The following is a 25,035-nucleotide window of genomic DNA, read 5'->3' as shown; positions in this document are numbered from 1 at the left end:
TAAGGATCTGCGAAGAGTTCGAAGTTAACGCGCAAAGTCTGCCTTTCGCAATAAAGATCGTAATTGACGAAAATACCACAGAAAACGATCTATTTAAATGTATTCAAGTGCCAAAACTTTCGCGCGATCATTATTTTTCAAATACATCAAATTTTCGTAGTAAAATCATAAAAAGCGCGAGTTCTTTTATATTTTTTTTTTTTTTACAAAGAGGCCCATTAAATACGTCATAAAAAAAATATATATATTAACGATTAGTGTAATCGAAGATTAAAATTTGAGGATAGTAAATTTGCACGAAGATCTCAGGAAATTGTTACGAAGAATGTCTTATAATCCCTCGCAGCTTAGTCGTGTGACTCAATATATGCAAATTTGTAATGGAAGAACGCGACACGCGATTAGAAGTTTATATATAACATAACACAGAATTAATAATAATAATACAAGAGTACACATAATTTGTTTTAGTAATATTTTGACGAAAGAAAAATATGATAAAAAATTATTCACCAACTTTTTCCTTCAATATTAAGTTTGATAAATTTAGTACAAAGATTATTAATCGACATTCCGTTCTTTATGGCTGAAATTAAGCAGGTCTTAAACTTTTCAATTTCTTCCGTCATCTGCGGCGCGCATAGAGTTGCAAAAAAATTGCGCGCGGTTATCGACTTTCGCTTAATGAGCTTAAACAAGCAGTCAGTTAATGTATATTTTTCGCTCGATTTTACAGGCAGCGAAGGGATAACCGCAGAATCCTTCTCGGTCAATAAAAGGGGACCCGTATAACGCGACGAAGTAATTCGCTCGCGGATAAAGTGGATCACCGAGCATTGCCAATTTAGTGGATTTTCTCTCTTAGGATCTTCCTCTACCGTCCCGATCGTACAGCGTTGACGAGGTTTTAATTACGCTAATTACTCGAACGACATGGCGGTCGAGGCAGAAATGTGTATCGTCGTGGGAAATGCCTGGGCTCTACGCGGAGCCTGTTAAAATAGATATTTACTGACCTGGATTTCGCCATTCCTCGATCTCGTAGTCGATAGGTCGTTGTCGTGATTTCTTGTTACTGTTTCTACCTAAAATGCATTACACAAAGGCAGTTTTATATACATTTTGCTCTATACGGTAAGCTGTGCCGCGAACGAGGAGTGAAAATGGATGGTTTTACTTAGGAATCGAGAAATAAGTGAAATTCTGTCAGGAGAGTTTGGCTCGGTTATTCTACCTTATTCGATATCCGCGTATTACTCGCTTCCGGCGGTTTAACATAATGCTACGTTACCGCTCAATTTAAATCTCATACATCGCATTTTTCTAACCGCTGTCCTACATTTTACGTATACTTATCATACATATGAAACTGATACAAAAATAACTTGAAGAGGAATTTATTAAATATGCGATTTTCTATATAATTACCGTTCTTGTGCGATGACGTTGCGTGATACGGAGACTGCGTCGTAGACGTAGTCGATGGAGCTGGAATTTCTACGTCAAATTGAAATAAGTAATATGTTTCAATATTTTTTTTTTTAAATATACGTGTGTACACAAGAATATTGTGTGTACAAGATTGCATTCAGGCGCTGACAGTTGTGAAACAATATTGAAGATGGACATAAGTATGTTAGATATTATGAAAGTGCGAAAGTTTGTAAAGTTTTACGAGGAGTCTTCACAAGCATGCGATGCTGAGAGACGCGTCGAGCTGGCCTATATGCAATTATTTTCGTCTACGTCGTCGCTTAAACTAAATAAAACTTTCCTTCCAGTCTACTATTAACATTGTCAAGAAGACAACGCTAATTTTGGAGTAAAACGGCTCATCGTCAAACCTCAAGAACTTTGTCGTGCCTTTTATCGTTCCTATTTTTTTTTTCTTTACACTTTGTCGTATATTGTGTAAAGTTGTAATCTTTTTATACATAGTTTACACACGTTGAAATATTAATTCACGTTTTATATAATATAGTAATGTCTGGAATATTTGACAAAACAGCTTTTAATAACTATATTATATTTATATGTTCAACACCAATTTAATAGGCAATTATGGTTAATGCTCGTAAGAGAAGTATGCTCGACCCCGCCTGTCCCTCATTAACGACGAAGGCTCAAATATCTTTAAGTAACTGACTATTGGAAACCAATTATTTCATCATTAGCGCCGTCATTAGCAGACGTCGACTTGAAATAATTAATTTTAAATAAAACACAATTATATACTCGTTCGATACTTTTCAATGCGCGATGTTAAATGTGTTCTTACTTGTATTTTACCAAATCAAATATTATATGTCGTCTTTATTGTTATCGTTACATGACTTACCGTCTAGTTTGATGACGCCATCTGTTCCGCCAAGGGAATTCTGTGCGACACATTTATACGAACCAAAATCTCTCGGGCCAACGTGTCTTATTTTTAACATCATGTACTTGTTGTAGTCGCTGTCGGTGGATATCGCCTCGTACTTGTCGCCTGAAACAGAATTGCCTGTGCCAATAAAACCAAGTCCTCCGTCTATCATTTTAAACAAGGATTGTAAAATAAAAATAAAAATTGTTAATTGTTAAATTGTTAATAGAAATATATATATTATTGTGTGTGCATAAATGAGCACTGATATTTAAAAATGTTTTTCATGTTAAAAGAATCTTTTCTCATATTGCTAATTACAAATTAGAAGTAATATATGTTTAAAAAAATGTCTTCTCGCAAAATCGAGGATCTTAAATATAGTAAACTAGAAATGCAATAATTATGGAAGATATGTATATGCATATCTGATTTTCAGAATTATCGGAAACTATCATATTGCCGAGATTTTGTCTTTTTTACATTGCCAAATAATTTTATAATAGCTACAAGTCGAATGTAATACATATTTAAAAAGTTATATTTTACTTATAAAATTGAGGATCTTATATATAGCAAATTATATTAGACATGCAACTGTGAAGGAGATTTGCGTATCGGATTTTTAGAATTACCAGACACTATCATATCGCCGCGTTCTGTTGTCCAATAATTTATTGAGTTTGGGTAAGCTTCAGTATGACATTCAAGAGTTACGTCTTGTCCAATATAGGCTCCTTCCAACTGATTTGGTATTGAAAGCATAGGTGGAACTGTAAATCAGAAACGTGATATTCACTGTGAATTATATATATAATAAATATTTTAAATTATATATATATAATTATAACAATTAAATCAAGACATTAATCATAAGATTTAATATTATTCATAAGATTTTGCTGTGAATGTTTGATATAATATTTTTCATGTAAGATTTAATATAATATAACTAAGGAAAAAGAGAACAAGAACATCAATGAAAGAAATTATCTAAAATCAAACCAATCTAGAACAATGTAAATCTGCTAAATTGGATATACTCATTCAAAACAATATAAAAAGTTTGTGCAAACATGTAAAAAAAGTCTTTTTCAAGTTGTTTTCGACGTCTGAAAATTTCAATGAAATGTTCACGGAAAAGCGCAGTCAACACGCAGTCCATTGCATGCAACTATACACAATTGCCCATATTTGCACCGGAAGTTGTCACGATTTAAAAGTACTATCTGAAAATAAGCATTTGCCTGCAGTTGCATGCAATGTAGACTGCGTGTTAGTTTTATCGAGCCAACTTTCATTAATATTTTTGGAAGAGCAAAAGAACTCACAACATAAAAAGCTTTTTCTTGTCTTTATATTTGTTAAATGTTTTAATAAAAAAAAATAATTTTAGAAATATCTTTTGCATTTATATCATCACATACTCTGTATAAAGAATAAATCGTGAATTAAATTGATTCATATATGGAACTATCGCCTTCAGCCACAAATTTAGAAATAATATTGCTGTTAATTGTTCTTAAAAATATACAAAATAAAATTAAAACGTTTTAGGAATTTTTTAAATAAAATAAAATTTTTTGCAAATAATTTAAATTTTCTTTTAAATAAATACTTAAACTTTGAAGATATATGATAATGTTGAACTCTTGATTCCGTAAAAAATTCATATTCTTTTATCAAGCAATCAACTTATCGTTTTGCTAGTCAGGCGCGTTTAGTATTTCTTTGAAAAGAAAGTATTATTTTATATGAAGATTTTCAATTGATATCGTGTATCATAAATGCGAAACTATTCTTTTTCGATCGATATAGATATCCCAATATATCGTGTCATATTTTCGTCTTTTACGGACGGACGTAAATCACGATTTACTAGCAGCAGGTGCACTTTCGACAGAACTACGAAGGGTAGTTTTTCCACCTATCTCCTTTCCCCAACCATCCTACTGAGCTATCGATAAATCTATAGACTACGAGCGAGTATACACTTTGATTGCACATCATTCAATACGTATTTCAGAAGCGTAATTCTTATCTATCAAACTTTACAATGCGCACGCGCGTATGTCTCAAAATATTCAAAATTTTGTAATGTTTGAATATTTATTAAATCAAGAGCATTATCTTAGCAAAAGATACACACACACACATATATATGCTATATTGTAACTCTCTCTATAATTACATTTGATCTATTTCAAATTTTTTTTAACTCGCGTATAAGTCTAATAAGTTATCTTTTAAATATTAATTTTTTAAAAGAAAAGTTATAAATTCTTTTCTTTTACGATTAACTGTTGCTGGTACGATTTAATCTTTATATAAATTGCGCTATAATCGTGTACAATCTATGATAATGGCAGTCTCTGAATGGATGCATTGAAGATAAAATCTCAAAAACCTGTTTGATGATATATCTTTATGATACACGATCGGTATTAATTCACGCCACGCGTTAGTAATACTCGCACATTTATCATGCAACGCATCAGCTCAACATCTGTGGGAGAAAATATAGCGCAATAATATGCCGTACAATATCCACGAGGAATCCGAAGAGAAAACATTAGATCCATGTGTGTGAGGGGTCAAAAAGTTGACGCGATTCGTGACCCACGTGCGAAATCGCCGTTCGAGGGTGGCTCGAATTCCTCGGACAATTATTAATATTTGTGCTTGCCCGCAGGAGGAAAGACAGAGACGTAGAAGCGAGAAACTAATGTGCTAGAAAAGACGATGCGGAGACGCGTTTCGCACCCCAAACTGAGTAGAAACCCGGGAATTGTCGGTGAACGTTCGGGTGGCGTTTGAAAATGGCTGCGCGGGGATAAACGGACGTATATCGACCATATCTAGGTCAAGTATATAAATCGGTGGCTAAATGAGACGTTGAAAATCGACCTAATGCATGGTGCACCGTGAGAATGCTTTTACGGATGAAGAACAACGACTCTTCATCGAGTTGCAGCGATGACAATATGTTTCAAATGTGTGTGTATGTGTATGTATGTGTGATGTGTTTCCTTTTTTAGCTACCTCTATACAATATTTTAAGTTTATATAAAAACCGCCGATATTCACTCTTGAATTTTATCCATCGGCAAATATGATTTAAATTATTATACGATGCTTATACAAAATAAAAATAGATATATATAATGTGTGTGTTGTATGTCAAATCTAGGTGCCATAAAATGCAATAACGAAGCACTTGTAACACCTATTAAAAATTCAATGCAACATGGGGAGTTGGCGCAACTTCATCGGGAGATTAATAAAAAACTTATAAGGAACAATATTAGCGTAGTTCATATATCAAAGAAAACTAGTGGCTTTATTTCATTTCTAACGTTTATGAACCACGTCGAGTTTATTAAAAGTATAATATTTCCCACATCTACTTTACTGCTCCAGCGACTGGCATTTACCAAGTTACGCGCGCCTTGCAATCGGGAAGGTATGATAAAAACGGGTTTCTCTCCATCATCCTTTCTTATCATCTTTTCTTGCACAGAAAAATACGCGGGTATTCTTACGCGACAATAGTCGTTCCTTCCTGAGTTTTATCCCACTCTTATCATAATACCGAAGTGCATAGTATTACGATGACGGCGTAGTTTTCGCTAATGGCGTATACACGAAGAAATCGATGATGTCAGCGTCAAATTCAGCGCTCAATAAAGTAATATTGATGTAAAATCAATATAATCCAAAGTGAATAAATCGTTGAATATTCTCTCTATTGATATTCACGGTTGTAAATGTATGACAAGAAAATAATAAATAAAATCATATAATTACGAATATTATTTGTTTTTCAAGAAAAAATTAATGTCAATTTTATTGAATTATATAAAAACAAATAATAATTTTAAAAAAACATACATATAATTTATGATTTGTATGTAGGTACACGCATATATATAAAATTATATTTAATGAATTTGATATATATTAAAATATATTGTAAATATAACGTGCTTAAAGCATATACATACATTCATTCACATTCACAGACATTTTAATCTATGTTTGATTATCCGACGCGATCCTTCGAAGTTTCGATTGGCTCAGTTTCGATACTCGCGCTGGAAAATAATTCCCGCAAACTTTTTCAATCAGAGAAATCAATATTAAAATCGCTGACTTTACAAACTATTGATTTTATCTGAATTCGTTAGGTTAATAGGCAGAAAGCTATTACTTTACGAATATTTTGAAATGTTTTTCTAATCTGTATTTATAAATATATATTAAATTTTATATGAAAAAAAATTCGATATTAATTTTCGCTTTTTATTAGAAATTCTATAATTGTGTGCATGTGCAATTCTCTTGTCGTTTATTAAAAGCGACGTATCTATAGTATTCATACTACGTTTGTATGCACTTAACTTTGCCAGACAAGTTTCAAAAAATATTTACGCGTACGATAAGAATTCTTTTGATAATACGAAAGGAAATTAGTGACTTACATTGTACACGCAGGGAGACTCGCCTGCTCACCGATGGTGGAACACCGTTTGAAGCTATGCATAAATAAGCGCCCATATGAAGGCGGCTTATCTTCACGATATGCAGCACTTCACCATCCACGACATTCACTGAAACATAAAATGTTTCACATAGTATTAGCATATAAACTGTAAAAGCCTCCAGGAAGATGTATTTATTATTATATTATTTCAACGCTTCTCTCCATCGCTTTTTATTTGTAAGATAAAATATTTGCAACTAAATTGTTATAAGAGAGAATACGAGTCGTAAAAGCTCTATTATGAGATCTACAATTAACAATTAGTTAACGATCCACTTTTGAATTAAACGATACTTTTTAATTAAAACGTGTTTCGCGTGCGTGTTGTAAATAGCAGATTGCTGAAAAATCCCCTCCGTATATCATATTCCGCGCAAAGTAATTATATTGTAGAACGTATAATGCAATTTCATATAAATACACACTGCTCGTCCCAGTTGTAATTCTTCTCACGAATTAATAAGCGCGTGGCGTGCCATGATAATATCGGCATTATTTCGAAACGCGCGCGGGATATATCGATAATGCCGACAAAGAAGGCAGCAATGCACCCATAGCAGAGAGGACGTTGAAAGCGCGATGCGCATATGCGTCGAAACTTTTATTGCATGTCGTGTGACAAAGAGCACTTTGCGCCTTCCCGGAAAGCTATTTGCATCTACGCTGCATTCATTTCTGGCATGTTGGTTGATATGACTGGCGCAGATCGCATAAAGTAGATAGATAGGAAGCAAATTAAACTCTACAAAGGTGCAAAGTAAAGGCAAGTGTTACCCCGGAACTTTGTCACAAGGGTTAGACATTAAAGACGTGTATATGAGCTGATAATCACATTATTGGTATCGATTCTGTCGCGCGAGAAACCTCAATTATAACAGAGTATAAAGACAAAGCAGAAATGTAAATTAGGGGTTATTCGATAATAAATACACTATATATGCAAAATGTCTGGAAAGTCAAGTGTCTTTCTCTCTGTTACACGATGATATGCGGTCGCAAGAGAGATCGTATTTATAAATACCTATTAGAGCGATGTTTGCTATTACATATATCGTTGTATACAGACAATTGTGTGCGGGACAAATTATTATACTTTAATGTTTGAGGAGATTACTTCGGCAGCATTACTACGGTTATCCTCATATAATTCATGTTACAAACGATAATAGCATAGGCAAGCAAAACGCATATTATAGCTCGATGTGCCTTTATCCTGATTTCGAGAACGATTACACAGATAACGTGTGTTGACCACTATACTGCTAGTGTAAAGCGGATCGTCATATTAACAGAGAAACTCCTATGTTTGATGGAATGATCTATTCTACCTTGCTGTCGCCACTCAATGGATTGCACGTGCTATACATATTCGTCGTTTAGATATAGATATCATCTGACATATTCAACCAACGTCTCGCATATTTACTTACATATACATATATATTCTATATACCAATACAATATTTATTATATATATACATTATGCATTTTTTAGACTTCAATAATACGCAATCAAATAATACTTAAATAATTCATTATCATATATTATACAAATTGTATAAATAAATAATTCGTATAATATATGATAATTAATTGCAAATTTAGATTGATATAATATTAATAGAATTGATTTAATATACAAAAAAGTATTTTAGAGCTACTATGTGTGTGTTTATCATGCAAATTTATTACGTCAAACGTGATTGAAATAAGGTAAATTCGCGAAATGATAGAAGTTGATGCGACTTTTCTTATTATTATTTAGTTCGAAACTCGATACTCGACATTTTTCAAGAAATTGCAAAGATAAACAACATATATAGCAATGAAAAACCTATTTAAGGTTTTCTTGCAATAAGGTTAAAAGCATCGTGAACGGTAAGAAACTTTATGTCTATTTGACCTATCTAGATAGAAGCAATAAGATATCATAAAGGTATAAGATGCTACAGGTTAACGTTCTTGAACGCATTATGCGTTTTAATATCTAAGAATATTTTATGTTTTCTCTCTCCTTCCTCCCCTTCCTTTATAGTTGCATTATGATTTAATTGCGTTACTTTAATAAGTGTAACATAAAAAAGTACTAAGAGAATCGACAATATTTAAATCAGTAGATGCGATGATATCTGTAAATTAATAGATATACACACGAAATAAATACACGCAGACATTATCACACGAACAATTATCACATTTGCATACTATATATATATAGTTATGCGTAACAATTACAAGATATTCGCGTCAGGTAAAATAAAAATTGCAAGCCATTAAATTCCGCCGGCGCGGCGGGGGCAGTTGAAGATTTTCGCTGTTGAAAGAAAACGCAACACACATATACATATATAGACGTGATGCAGCGATGAAAGCGGTGAAAGGGATAAAGTTGTTACCCAGCCAGTAGTAGAACGCGAGAGGGTGCTGAATCCCTGGTAGCCAACCCCGTGCTACAAGCTGCGCGGCAAACCTATCTATTGTTCCATAAACAATGCAGAGTGCCGGGAGATTCTGCTGGCGGGTCGCACTTTCAGAGGGTTTTAATCAAGTAGTCCCGCAGGTCCTGTGTCGGAACTACCCGCTTACCGGTTTAGCGGGAACCTTTAAAACTTTCGGCTTAATGGGAAACCGCAATATGGCCCGGCCGGGCGGAATTTCACGGCGGGGGAGAGAGGGTTGTGGGGGGTGGAACAAAGAAGAACGTGGACAATAATTATTTTCGGGCACGTTCGAATTTTATCGTTCTCTACTCTGTGTCCGATCGAAGTGTGGTTCAATTTAACTGCGGGGATACGTTATATTTCACGGTAGAACGGCGATCGATGTCAGTTAAGATTAGAACACAGTATTATCATATCGCGTGAGCTCACGCGTGTCACGTCACATTACAGTATAAATAGCACCATTAATAAAGTTATCGCGTCGACTCTTATGGAATTCGCATCTCTCATTTGCTCCTTTTCCTGTTTTACTTTTTTCCTGTTTTAATTTTTATTTTTAACGATATTTTTCAACCTTCTTTGAGGATCGAACATTATATGAAATATTACATTTGTGTATTTTTTCCACAATCAACATTTCCCGCCCTGTCTATCTGACAACGTGGGAATGAAAAGCTCAAAATTTGTAAATTGTCAGCAAAAATAATAAAATAAAATAAAATAACAGAAAAATGTTTGTGTCTAATACTGGGAATGCTGAAGAGAGGGATGTCTGACGCAGATGTTATGTATATATTAACAGGAATATTATATGTATATTGAAGTTATATAGACGCATGCATAACATGATATTGCCTGCGTTGACCTAAAAAGATCAACGCTATATTCTCTACAACGTTATTAAGCTTCGAGCACAAAATTAGCTTCCCATCGTCGGATTTGATGAAGTTTCGGACTGCGTTGCGGACAAAAAAGTATTTCAAAAATTTTCAAGCGACATTAAACGCGTCCGTAAATGACGCAAAATCTTTCAAAGCTCCGCCGAAGCTTTTAAACCGCGAATGCACAGAATGTGGTGGTGGTGATGGCGCGCGCATGTGGAAGAATTCCCGAAATAAATTAACGTCCGTTTGCGTCGATGTACCGCGCGCAAGCGCGACGTAGATAGGTACTTTGCATAACGTTTCCCCGACGGCGTATTCTCGGCAGCGTAAAAATAAGGGAACAGCTTACTCGAAGACGAAGTGGAGGGTTGGCCACCTATTTGGGAATTAGTACGTGATGTATTCCGGCCCATAAGGCGAAGGATGGGTCGTAGATATTTCATCCCGTCCCCCTTTTCTCCTAGCTTTAAGTGCCCTTTTTCGCGTTATAACCGGAAGATAACCCGGGTACATTCATTCCCAAGCGAGAATCCCCGGCCAACGATTATTGCCGTTAATGCATCCGCGAATGTTAGACCAGACGTAGTAAGTGATTTCCGTGCATTTATTGCACTGGACACGAGAATGTTTTAACAAGCGTGTTAAAGGCAGCATATCGTGACAAATAGTGTAATTATATGAAATACTAAAAAACACAAGTATAATTTTAATCAATATTTTATAAAATATTTTGTTATTTCTTGATTTTTCAATATAAAAAACAAACGCGCAGGCATTTTTGAATAAATTTACGTATTTTCATGTTTGTAAACAGACATATACATGATGTAAAAGATATAAATATTTAATATATTTTTCGATAAATACTTGTAAATATTTTATCAGAAGAAGAAAATATAAATGTTTATAGAGAGATTGCACAGAGAAAAAGAGATTAAAACTTGTATAAAAGACGTCGTGATGGAAAAATGAAGCCGCTCGTTACTTCGTTCAAATTCAGGGAATATTAACGATCGATTGTCACGAACGATTGACGTCACCAGATTTGAAGGACAAATTACGTTTGCAGTGCAGCATCGCGTAAAGCGAATGAAAGAGACGGGGCTATTATATTCCAGTTTCCAGCGAGAAATTTCTCAGATAATATTGACTCCGTGCTGAACGCTGACTTTACCAGCGGTTTGGAAGGCACAAAGGAACCTCAAACGGTAACGAGAAAACGTAACGTGCTTTCTCACCGCAAGCATTGGCGTACCACCGCCATTGGAACGTTCGATACCGGTTGGAGCCTGGTGGTATATATATATATATATATATATATATATATATATATATCAGTGTGTATATATATGTATGTGGGTATGTTCGTCCTGGCACAGAACTGAGCGAGCGTTGGATGTGTGCGCGTAAAATGAGTGCGAGAGTATAGCCGACTTTGCGCCGTGCTTTATACCCGATGCACATCGCCTCCTATTCTCCTGTACGTTCGTCTCCCGGCACACTGGCGGGAAACTCAGCTCGTTGTCAGTTTCGATTTTCCAGTCGCGTCGCGTTATGTCGGCCTCGCGTCGACAAGCCGTGGTCGCATTAACGGAGAAGCCTTGCCAGGAGACTCGTGAGAGGATCGGTAACGGAAATACTCGAGGCATATCTCTCTCCATCTCTATCTATATATCTATTTATCTCCCGTTATCTTCACTCCTTTGTAGATCTAAACAGGTGGGCGAAAGGAGGCGTGTATGCCTGCAAGTCCATGACTTTATGTATATGTATATACATTTAACGGTCGGTGAACAATACATACATATGTATAAGAATTCGTGTATACACACGTAATCACATTCGTGCTGCCACATTGATCCGCGATAATCGTGTCGGCGAGACGAGGGTAGATGAGGGTGGATGATGGTGGATGATGGTTGCGCGATGTACACACATATATACGCACACACACAAATGCGCGCAAACAAGTTTAGAGTTCGTTCGTATATCAAGAGGGTAACACCACCGATTCGCCCGATCAGTTGGTACTGATGGGAATGGCGGACAGGTAGCGATCAGTGCAGGTGTGTGGCGACCAAGGCAAACTCGTACATCTGTGAAAAGGTGAGAGAAACCAAATCGCGTTTTCCGAGCACGAAGCACGCGAAACGAGCTCGACGAGAATGTCGATGTATAGTACGCGTTTCCATAACTATCGAGGACAGGAAGGTTTCGCATCTTCTAGTAGCAGGTAAACCTCATCCCGTGGTATCGGATGCGAATACCTTCTACTCTGGCCGCCTGTACCAATTTCGACTCCCTCCCAGAACACGAACGTTATCGCTCTTATGAACGATCGTATTAAGGACACGAGAGAGTAGCACGACAATTCGTTTCCACCGTCCTCGTGGTTTATTTGCCCTTCCCGCCGCCGGCGCTCTAATTTCCCGCCCGCGCCTTCCTTTATCTTTTCCCCCCCTTCGTATCTCCCTCCCCCCACCGTCGTCCTTCCGCACGATCAGTTCCGGCCTGTCCGCCGGAGGTAAATCTCCCTCGTACCTGCAGGTGCCTCGCACCACAACCAACACCAACGCCGGCGCACCATCCCCAACGACGGCGCCTCGATGCGCTACGATAGTTTTGCTAAATTCGATTTGCTTTCTCATCTCTCTCGGCCATTCTTTTTCGGTCCCTTCGCCTCCGAAGCGAGGCGAGAAAGAGAGAGAGAGAGAGAGAGCGAGAGCCAGCTTCGACCCGAGGAGAAGCAAGAGAAGTCGACAACCATCTATACTTTCTTCGAGGGTTAGAGGGTGTCTGGAGGCTATCAGGCGGGGAGTAATGGCGTTAGCCCATCCCTCGTGCCCTAGAGGCCAACACATCAGTTAGTAACGCCGTCGTATGGCTCGAACGCGAGCCATATTCACCACCGCGATATTTCGTCCAATTACACCGATAATCTGACGCTTCTCTCGAATGACGGATCGTTCGTTCGCCAGAAGGCGCCTACCTATGCGTCGATTGATAACGATTGCGCGTCAATGTATGGCAATTTTACAGATCCGTAATTGCAGATATGAGATGAAAATTCATTTCTAAAAATATTGAAGGAAATCTTTGATAAAATTCTCTACGAAATATTTTTTGCAAAGAGTCGTGTGTTTTTAATATCGTGAACAATATCTTCTTCATGTTTAATTTTATTGCAATAATAATACTAGTATATGGCTTCTTTATTCTCTGATAATAATCACTTTAAAATCCACTTTAGGTTCTATTATATATAAGAAGTCTTGCCTCCCTCCCCTCAAACCTAATATCCCAACGAGAAGCATTTAAGGACTTGCGAAACCTTTAAAGGTTAATAAAAATGTCAGTTCAGAAAGTTTTCAAGCAGCTTAAAATATAACAAGTGATTCGCGTTTTGATGCTTGCGGAAACTGACTTTTCTAAATAAAAAAATAAAAATAGGTGTTGGAAAAAATATAATACAAATATATGTTATTGGAAAGCAGACAATTTATGTAAATAGAGATGATGTATGTAATGGTTCGCTATAAATAAAGTATTCATAGCTTTTAAGAGATGTTAAACCTCTCAACACTCATGCTCTATATGTGATGCGCGCGAACATAAAAGTTTATTACTTTTTTTAAGGCAGTAATAAAATGTCAACTTATTTAGTTTTAGCTATTATTTCACAAATTCTTTATAACTAAATATTTTTAAAGTAATAAATGTATTTGTCACTCATGTATTTATTATCCTAATTTAAAATTATTACATAAGTTAATGCTCACTTTTTCCCCTGTATTATCGACTTTTTCTATTACATTTGTGTTCAACGACTATCTTCTATTTAGGATAAAATTGGATAACTTTGTACCTTCGAATGCATCACGAAATAATGCACCGCGCAGAGATGCATTTTTTTGCGATGCGATGCTTACATGTTAATAAATGGTACTTAAGCACAGGTGCTTTTACCAAAAGTAACGGTAGAAACCATTGCTATGGTCGTGAAATAAATTTGCCTTCAGGCATAATCGAGGATGCTTCTTTAGGAAATTATAAAAAATGCATTTTCATTGATAATATTGCAAAACAATATTGCATTTATATTATTATGTGTTATTTTCTCCATTACGACAAAGAAAAAACGCTAATAGGTATAATTAAAATCATACTATGTACCTACTTTCTTCTTTTTTACTCTCTATCACATAAGCTTCTGTTTAAGATTGTTAATTTTAATAAATTTTAGCGTGGATTGATAATAATGCGTCCAATGATATAAAATTTTTACATATGTAATAACATCAATTTCAATGCAAATAATAATTGTCATTTTTTGGCGTAAAATAAAATATTTATAAAAAAAAATTGTAAAATTGTACACAATAAAAAATAATACAAGATAAAATTACAGTATTAAGATTAATAATAACTCTCTTATTTTTATTCTGTTGATTATATAAGAGTTCTTAAACAAAATCACTATTGTAATTATTGTTAGAGTCTTATTTACCAATTAATTACTAAAGCAATTCAAAATAAAATGACAAATAAATATAGAAACAAAATTAATCATATGAATTTATTGATAAATGCACATATGCTAATTTGTTCTTCATATATCATATAAGAAATTTCCTCAATCTTAAATAAGATATATCTCATCGGATCTCACAAATCACTTCAGCAGTGGATAATCAGTAGATCAAGTTACGCTATTTTTCCATATCAGAACGCGACATCCATATTTATCAATAACAGTTTATACGATCAGTTTAGTATGGGATAGTGGTTTACGATCTGACGATCCTCTCCGAACGTCGGCGTCGGCCTATGCTTGAAGGGCAATGAAAATTTAAATTAGCGTAGAAATTAAACCGGACCTTTATTGAGAGGAAACCCTTCGAAATCTACCAGACAGTTTGATGTCTCGCTTTTCTGTATCCCGATCGATGGACAAATTTGTATTTTTTATAATTAGTAATCAAGAGGATGACTAGCGTCATCGGGCTTAATAAAACAAACTTGTTTTTATGTCATAATGTTATTTGCAGGATATTGGAACGACAAGAATATCTCACACCTGCGCTATTCAATCGATCCATTATTTATGTCGGAGTTAACTATTCGACTTTCACAGCGAAAATTAACACAATAAATTTTTATTAAAATAATCTTATGCTTATTTTTCGCATAATCAAATAAAAATCATACGTTTTTTATCAAATTTGTGCAGAAATCGAAGAAGCTTTATCGCGTAGCATAGCTATATCTCTACGTATTGATCTCAGCAGCTAGCTGCAAATTGCAACTGCACTCTTGGACACATTACAGTGCAGTTTGGCGATACACAGCGGTTATACCGCACCTGAATAATTGCGCTCTGGCCATGGCTTACTCGACCGAATTTTGATGTCAGAGCAGAAGAGGAATAATTGATCGTTAAAGCACAGCGTTAGTGGATGGATGGTACCTTTTAGCATTTAGATTTTATAGTTGTATGTATTTTCTCGCATAAAAATTTATTATTTACAAATAAAAAGTATGTAATATCTCATGATATTGCTAATAATATGAATAACTTTAAATGTGAAGCATAAGAAGTGAGTGTATTTAAAATAAACTCAATTATTGGTAATCGAGTTAATTGATATAAACATGCAACATAGTTGTATTCGATATCGGAAAATTGATAAAATACTCCATATTACACAGAATAAATTTAATTATCACGATATTATCCGTTAGCTAATGGCTAACATGTTGTTTTGCTTTCGAGCTTTATCACGTTTATTAGTTTTAATTATCTATTCAATTATTTTTATTTATCTATTCAATTTCAATTATATTGACACAAGAGTATAAAAAGTGGAACTTTATGAAATAAAAAATAATCACACTAACAATCTTACTAAAGCATATTAATAAGCATATGATTAATTTAATAAAGAATAATCAAAATAGCAATCTTATTGAATTTCAATGATTCAACTTCAGAAATTGCTAAAATTGTATGAAATTTGAAATATTTTATTCAAGATATTGGAATACGTCATTTATAAATTCCTAGATACCAGAAATATTTATGAACTTTTTAACTTTAGCACTTTGTAATATGATGCTTTGAATCATATCATCGATGATCTTAAATGTAACTTGTAACTGAATGTGATGAATATTTAAACGAGAGTACCAATTTGGCGTCGAACAATTCAGTATTATTCATTATTTGACCGCGATATTGACCGGCACATTTTTCGACAGTGTTATGAAAGCGATGATGATTATTTTATATCCGGCGTTAATCCTCGAAAATCATCGCGTCTCTATCCATTTCGATTATTCATATAAACCATAGTGAATTATAATTGAGACTCACCACTTTCGCCATTATAATTTATGTTCTTGCCATCCTCCCGCCGCCACATAACGTAAGGCTCCGGATATCCGGTCGCTTTGCACATCAACGTCACGTTGGAAGCTTCGCGGACCACCATGTCGGTGCTCGTGTCTTTAGTAATAATCGACGGTGGTACTGCGGCATAAATATTTTTAAAAAATTAATTTTACGATGATTATATATATTTTTGCGCATTTTCTTATAGTATGAATTCTTTAGTCATTTATATAATCACTGATTTGTATTCAACATATATATAATTTTTTTAAAAATTGCAAATAAATTTAATTAATTTCGAATGCAAATAAAAAATATGTAGACATCGGAGAATATTTTGCGTAAATTGCGTCACTTACCTACAACTTGTATGTAGCCTTGACGACTTTTCATAGGATCCGTATTTAGCTGGCACATATACCACCCACGATCGACTTCTTGAACGTCCTTTATATGAAGGTACCACGAGCGGTGATCATTATATGTTAGCGAAATTCGTGGATTCTGAGTAATTACATTCTGATGAATCGACAATATAGTTTGTGTGTCAACGCGCACCCACGCCACCTGAAACAAAAGACAGAACGCATTTTTCTTAAATTCTATTTTTTTACACTTTTACTTTAGCTGCTCAATTATTAAAACATTGTTCAATATAGGCATCTCTCATTTCTAATCGATTTAATTATGGCAATTAGATATGGAATTAATCTCTCTCGCGCATTAATACTAAATGACGAAATAATCAGATAAACATTTACAAATTAATACAATTACAAACATTGTGAGCTTATTATTTTAAATTAAAAAATGTAATACATGTATATTACGAGTTATTTTAAAATAATGTGTCTCACAACGGCATTAATGTTGGATTCAATCATACAATATCTTTTATAGGGTTTCGAGACCCGCATAACATACGATATATCCTTCTTGTCTGCGACAATTTTGAGACAGTCTGATTTTATATTTCTTTTTATTGAAAGAGTGTTTCTTTTTTTTTTCCTCTTATTCAATCCAATAATCGAGCAAGATTGTATTCTTCAACCTCTACATGGATCTCAAAGAACTGACGGAGACTTAGAACTACTTACTCTTCTTCCTACCACTGACTCTCACACACTTTCGTCGTTGAGTTTCCGATATATAGGCAAGAGGTTTCTTGAGCATGCAAAACATGCCTGAAGTCTCGCGAATTCTACAGTATAATTTCCACCGCGAGTGCAGCTCGAGTACGTTTCGTGTTTCCAGTACTACGACTGCAGAGTATCGCTCGTAGAAAAGATCAACTCACTCTCTCGCGAATATTTTAGTTCTCACCTATATACACGTCTATATACTTGTACTATATATTTATATACGTGCGACTACGATGGCTGTATGCACAAAGACATCTGAGCACACACTCATACATACGTTTCTGTTCATATAAGTTATGTGTAGTATTCTTTTTATAATAATATTATTTTAACAATTTATATTATTCACGACACAAGTTTCAGACATATTCTTATTAACGTAACGAATGATGCGGTTTACGTCAAACATAACATTGTTACGATAGTTGGAAAATATGAAATGTTGAGCAATTTAAAATATAAAAAGAACTAAGAGTACGTAGATAATCTAAAATTGAAAAAATCTAAACAATTTGAGATAGATATATTTTAATAATTTTTATGTTTTTGGAAATAAAAACAAAGCTAAATTCCGTTAATTTTTTTAAAGTATATTAAGGGAAATATTATTAATAATTTTATAAGTATATAAATATGGTTACAAGTTAATATTTTTTTATTAACACACTATAATTTAATTTTGAATCCAAAGCTGCGTTGGATAGATTAAGATTGAAATTATTCGTAACAAATAAAAAATGTTTTATAATAATATATTAAGCTATATTATAAGCTTAACATTTTTCAGCTTTGGTGTAAAAAATATTTAACGTTTTTCTACAACATAAAAGTTTTCAATTATAGAAAAATGAATAATTAGTAGAATCAAAATGCCGTCGAAAGAAAATTTTTGAATGCGGAATATGCTTTCTCCTCGGAATGCATGGTGAATACCGGGAGCGCGAAAGCTCGTCGAACGACGGGGATATAAATCTTTCAGCTCTCATTAAATTTTCAAGCGACGAGTGACGAATACCTTGCAGATTATATTACATATAGCGAGGAACATTTCTGAAATACGCTTAAAGGAAATGTATGAATTTAATTTAACTCGTTTAATAAGAAATGAAGAAATCCGCGACGCGAAGGGTACGAGGTAGGGGAAAGAAAAAGAAATAGAGTTAGTTAGCTCGCGAAACATGGAATAATTTATAAACTTCTACTTGATTCTGATCACCATCTTGAGAAAGAAGGAACGTGTTATTAGCTTATGCCCCTCCCCCTCCCCTTTTCCTTGCGAACTGCATTGTATCCAGTAAGTGTTGTCGCTACTCAGCAGAACGAATTGTATCCCATTGTTACGTCATCTCAATTAACTGAAGGAAAATGAAGCAATTATGCAAGGCCTTTGATAACGGTACGTAAACTAGGACCGTCCAATTCGCAGTCTACGGACCATAAACGCCGTAGGGATTTCAGCAGATATTATCTTCGTTTAATTTGTGCAAGCGCTTCTCTACGAAGCGGCAAGAAAACTTCGAATCTTACTCAATGGCAATTTTGCGCGAAAATACTATCTTAACGATAACATTCTGCATTGTTTATTTCTGCATATTAGTCATATCTATGTTAATGTGCAGCAAATAAGACGCATTAGTTACATCTTTATATGAGAGTGACAGAGAGATGTTTGCTAGTACTAGCAGATTTTTCTCTCGCTTCATATCTACTTTCATATATCACATATCTTTATCTGCACTTTTATCTTGCGTACGATATGAATTGAGCAAAAAATTGTAATGCAAAAAATAAAAATTAGAGTTGAGAATATGGAAACTTTTATGGAAACTCTGACATTTTCAATTATAGTCATACGTAGTATATACATAGATACATGACCTCAATTTTTCTGAATGTCTCAATCGATGGACCGAATTTAACTCGGCGAGAACAGGAATAATTATACGATAATGGCGTTTCATATGAAATTCAACACACGTTCAAAACTAAAAGGTAATTTCATATTTCAAGCATATCACCTTACAATAGCTTTCAAAAGCTTTCCCATTAATTTTTTAAATAATTTCTGTCAATGAATTTAATGGAAAAACAATTTGGATAATTACGCGACAACAATATTCGATATAACATTTGGCATATATAAAATAATAAAGACAAAAACGTGATTTAATTTAAAGTACCTTATAATGTCGTAGGTTATCCACCACGCAAGCAAGCAGAGCATCACGTCCCACGCTCACTGTCACATTTTGGACTTCCTCGGCGAATCGGGGTAATTCGGTGTCTGTAACAATAAAATTGGACATTTTAAAATACAATTAAATAAGAAATAAATTATTAAAATAATTAAAATAATTAAGACATAATATTTATTTTTTTATTTTGTGTGTCTATTTTTTATGTTTAATCATTAATTATATTTAATATATGACATTATATTATAAATTCTATCAGGTATGCTTAAAGGCATATGCGTCACGTGCAACGAGTAGGAACATTTTTCCAGAAAAAAAATCTAATTTAAGAATCGTAAATTGAGTTGCAACGATTGCCTGAGATAATTATAATAATAAATTTAATTAAAGCAAATTATTTGCTGCTCTTTTTGAAATTATAGCCCTTAGTGTGTGTGTGTGTGTGTGTTTCTTTTTGTGTGGTTGTATTTGTAGATAGAAATAGAAAATATTTTCAAATAGAAAATTAACACACTTCTGCTTATGCTGGTGTAACTGGTGCCTATTTATCATAATCTGTTAAATTACTGTTACGCCTCAGCCATTACAAACATTAATTTTTCTCTAAAACAGAATCCAGCGTAAATTAATTAGTAAATAAGCTCCTATTATTCATTTACATTTTTCATACGTTACTTTACGTGGAAATAATTAATATTCATTGCTGAATAATTGTGCGACTGTGAGATGAAATATTAATTATGAGAAGATTTTAAGTAATATTATTAAAACAAACTAATAATTTTCTTTTAAACTTTTGTGACTTATTTTTCATAAAGTTAAATGTTATTTTTTATAATTAGTAATTTTAAACATAATTTTATCGAAAAGATGTGGATAAGAATATTTCAACATCAATAATTGCTTGATACCGTTCATGTTAATAAATGTTCCTTTCTGCTGATGCGCCATGCATCTGATCAAGATAAATCTGTCTCAAGCTAAGCACTTGATTAATCACTTCGACTATTATTCACTTAGGTACGTATGTTTGATGCTGGCACACCTATACGTATGCCTAGACAATACATCGTCGGACCTGATTGCGGAGTTATTATCGTTAGAGCGATACAACGAGTTCAGAATTCAGGCTGGTCTTCCTTAAAAGCTTTTATCTTCGTTAATGTCTTTACGATGTCCCGAGCATCTGAATTATTTATGGGCACAAAGAACTCGCGGAGAACGGGAAACAGAAGGATAGAAGGGAGAAAGCAAAATCAGGGGCGAGAAGGGGAAAACAAAATATCGTAAAAGGAAGAGAGCGAAAGATAGAACGGGGAGACAGGCTTCGAGATAAGTTTGAGTTACTTTTAAGTCTTTTAAGCGCGACAGCTCGGATACAGGACAGCGTTAATTACGCCTTCAAGTGCTTTATTATAAAACACTTCGCAGTGTTAATTGTCGCGCCTACGGCGACAGAAAATGAAAGAAAAAAAAAAAAAAAAAAAAAGAGTAACGCGCTTGAAGCAACTCGAAATTCATTGCCGCAGTAAAATGTCAGAATAAATGGTTTTGTAAATTCCATTCTCTCTTTCTCTCTCTCCCTCTCCCTCTTTTTCTTTCTCTTTGCTAAAGTTGAGATGAGGATTACACTGCACATCGGGAAGATGAGATTGAGAGAAAACTTTTAATATGATTTAAAATCTTTCCATCTTGGATCATTATTGAGAGATATTTCCCTCAGTTCAATGAATAATTAAATCTTCAAATTTTGAGAAAAATATTACATTTCTTCGTCATAAAGCTGACAATCATATATACGCTTTAATTTAATTTATGTATATGCTTTTATTTGATTGTAAGAAATCTCTTTTTACAATCCATACTTTATAGTTTGACAGCTGAAACGTATAACTTCAAATAATTAATAAATTACATTAAAAGAAAAAAAAAAATTGAGATTTAATTACCACGTCTGATTCTCAATTAGTGTCTCTTCTATATGTATGTAGATATCTCAAAGTTTGTCCTGAATCTCTAAAGCGCTATTTAAAGTTATGATCTAAATAAGTAAACTCGTTATCTCGTTTTATTGGCGAGATATATAACTTCTCTTAATTACAGTACATTAAATTTTATACAATGTTTTATCAATGAAATATGCCATCGTCATAATGCCGATAGCCGTCACAGCATTCAACGTGTTAATGATAATGAGAGTCAGAATCGAATGAATGCTGGAATTCGCAAGCACGTCCTCTGAAAGTCGTTATCAAACTGATTAACAAGCTTTGATTAAGGTAAACCCATGTGTCGGTATAGCACGAAGCGCTTAATAACATGACTCAGCTCCGAAAGACACAATACATTACATACTAGATATATCGTGAATTTCGTGCATAACAGTCCGCAGTTAATGAATATGAATTTCTGCCACCGCACGTACCTGCGAACAGCTTTGGAATAGGTATTTAATAGAAGCGCGCGCCCGCATACTCGCGCATAATGTAAACGGAAATAACAATCATCATAAAACGCGTAAGAGCTGTAAAACGCTTTGAGAGAAATATTTATTATCTTGCGTGATTTTAAAATATTTGTCTTACTTTAATAACCACGTAAGTTTGAAGTACGAAATGTCTGGTAACGCGCACAAATTATTTATCCAACGTATTTATTTTACTACGAGAGACGATACACATATATAATTTAACGAGATTACACACAAATATTTATTATAGATCTTAAGTATATATTTCCCTAGAACGGAGAAATGCTCCGCGATCAAACAGATTACACTGCAAAATCCTATATCAATGATAACTGCGATAAGGAAAACGTCGCTTTTAATCCGCGATGTTCACGTCTCATCTCTCGCTCGACTTATCGTATATCGCAGAAGAAATCGCGTCTTCGTATTTCAAGAATTCCGACTCAAAGGCGACCTTATTTTCTCGTTAAAGAACGATTTAACGAGAAACGAAATTAAGGGTCGCGCTTCTTGCCTCAGAGTCAAGCCCCTGCGTCTGTCTATCCACTTTTCCAGGGCGCACTTCGGTGTTTTCTTAGCACACTTCATCACCTTTAACCGCATCGGAAACCGCAATAGCGTTTGGCAGCAGACTTTGATGCCAAAGGTGATTCAATGGTTTCTCATTAAGTTTCTGTTCTTACTCTGTCCGTCCCTCCCCCCTTGCTTTTTGTTGTTTCATCGCTATATATATATATATATATATAATTTACGCAACAATCATTCCTCTATACGACAGACATAAAGAAATTACGAATTTCGCATAATATGTACAACTCCTTCGTTATCCCCAATTACGTTACAACAGATAAATTTGACTCTTTTTTTCCTGCGTTATAAACATTAATTTTTATACGAGCATAATTATCATATTACACAATGAGTAATGTATTTTCACCGTAATATCACATAGTTAAATTTAAAAAAAAACTCTTCAAACTTTAATAAACGTTGTTCTTGCTATCTTGTTACGCGTTCTGATTTTTGTAATAATATTCCAAATTATTATTTGAATTATTAATTATTAATTGAATTTATGAATCTTAAAAAGAAAGTTTATATATACAAATTGCATTTTAATTTTCCAAATCAAGTAATCTTGAAAAACAGATGTAATTATTCAAATGTTAATAAAGAAAAAAAAAGCTTCTATTATTATATACACAGACCCGCATATATTTTTCAACACATACAAATTTAATAAACGAGGACCGCATTTATTAAAATTGCAGTAAACGCAGAGTTAAGCAACAGTTATATTAATATTATAATAGTGCACTGTGATTTGTGTTTTTTCCCCGCGAAATATCTCGTACGCGGCTCCGGTATACGTCGCGTCGAGTGTAAAACGAATATTCTGTTATACATTCATATGTATAGGCGAGTTATGCAACGCGTACTATCATGGGATACGATTGCGCGAATAGGAATACGGTAACTTTTATTGCGCAAACTGTCATAAATTCCCGCAAAATTTCATTTCCAAACTGCACCCCTTTACCCCTCCCTCCACTTCTCGGCTGTATCTGTATTTTGCAGGGAACCGCGACAGAGAAGCGCGGGTAAATCGGACATCGAGAACAAAACTATTTCACGTCTCGAGGCGCGCGGGAAGAAGTTAATAGTCGGACCTGGCCATTTCCGTCAAGGTATTTCGATCAAGCGAGATCTTTCGCGAAATAACATTGCCGATTGTTCAATGCGCTACTTCAGACGGTTGTCGCGAGTTAGGGGGAGAAACCTCCCTTTCCGTCTCTCCGTAGAGAATGCGCGACATTCGAGAAACGGTTAAGAATACATGACGTTCGTACAGCCCTATCTATCCGATGGAAAGCTCCTCTCAATAGGGAATAATAAACTTTTACTGCAAACTATTTCAATGAAATTCACGCTGGATGTAGGTTTTCTATAACGGCGAGGAGGAACGCGACGACAAAACGGCGCTATAACTATCTCCGATTTGATCGCAATTTCATTGCGACGAAATTGTCGCGATATACGAAATAGTAGAAGTCATCGAAGAAAAAAAAACCTACAATTGAAGTTATTTGTGATGCGACGTAAATTATTTTTTAATCTTTGAAATAATTTTGATATATTCTTTTTCATCTGCATTTTATATATATGTGATGTGAAATGAAGCGTAATCTGTTTTCAAACAGAAATTTTGCAGCGCGCAATATCGCTAACAGAAGAGATGTTATTTTTACGCCGTATCATAATTTTTAATACAAATACAAATATTTGATAGGAATGTAATGTACAAATATAAACATTCACAATCGATACGCGCGAATCGATTTGTTCGCGCGCGCTTTGACAAATCTTCAGATAAGACAAATCTTCGGCAGTTCGAACATGAAACTCGTAAGGATTTACCTGAAATGAAGTTAGAGTTTATTGGTTTACTGAAGTAAACGGAAAAGGACTTGTGCGAAACGTGCTCAATAATCCGTGCCGCGAGATTATCCGGGAGCTAGCAGCATTTCTTTTTCGACGTGCTTTTACTCTCGCAGCTTCGCGCGGGAAATCACGATGGAATTTTAACAAGTTACAGCTCGTGCT

General features: G+C 34.5%; 1 protein-coding gene across 4 annotated transcripts in view; it reads right to left on the bottom strand.

The window, feature by feature from the left end:
* The window catches only part of LOC145934515 (lachesin), a 172,988-nt gene that overhangs the window by 5,375 nt on the left and 142,578 nt on the right, over positions 1–25,035 (bottom strand). For 3 of the 4 annotated variants that reach the window (XM_083035009.1, XM_083035008.1, XM_083035011.1), the window contains exons 3-10: positions 19,947–20,050; positions 16,984–17,191; positions 16,607–16,762; positions 6,847–6,975; positions 3,001–3,138; positions 2,339–2,503; positions 1,429–1,497; positions 1,017–1,085 (exon numbers count right to left, since the gene is read on the bottom strand). In XM_083035009.1, coding sequence (XP_082891135.1) covers positions 1,017–1,085; positions 1,429–1,497; positions 2,339–2,503; positions 3,001–3,138; positions 6,847–6,975; positions 16,607–16,762; positions 16,984–17,191; positions 19,947–20,050 — 1,038 coding nt within the window. The remainder of the gene's footprint in view (positions 1–1,016; positions 1,086–1,428; positions 1,498–2,338; positions 2,504–3,000; positions 3,139–6,846; positions 6,976–16,606; positions 16,763–16,983; positions 17,192–19,946; positions 20,051–25,035) is intronic. The other variant, XM_083035010.1, reaches the window with a different exon arrangement.

Source organism: Prenolepis imparis, unplaced genomic scaffold, assembly GCF_030444845.1.
Source record: "Prenolepis imparis isolate NDT839.2.m4 unplaced genomic scaffold, iyPreImpa1.0 SCAF_3, whole genome shotgun sequence".
NCBI lineage: Eukaryota > Metazoa > Arthropoda > Insecta > Hymenoptera > Formicidae > Prenolepis > Prenolepis imparis.
Note: the sequence above shows the minus strand (reverse complement) of the source record. Positions and strands in the feature narration are given on the sequence as shown.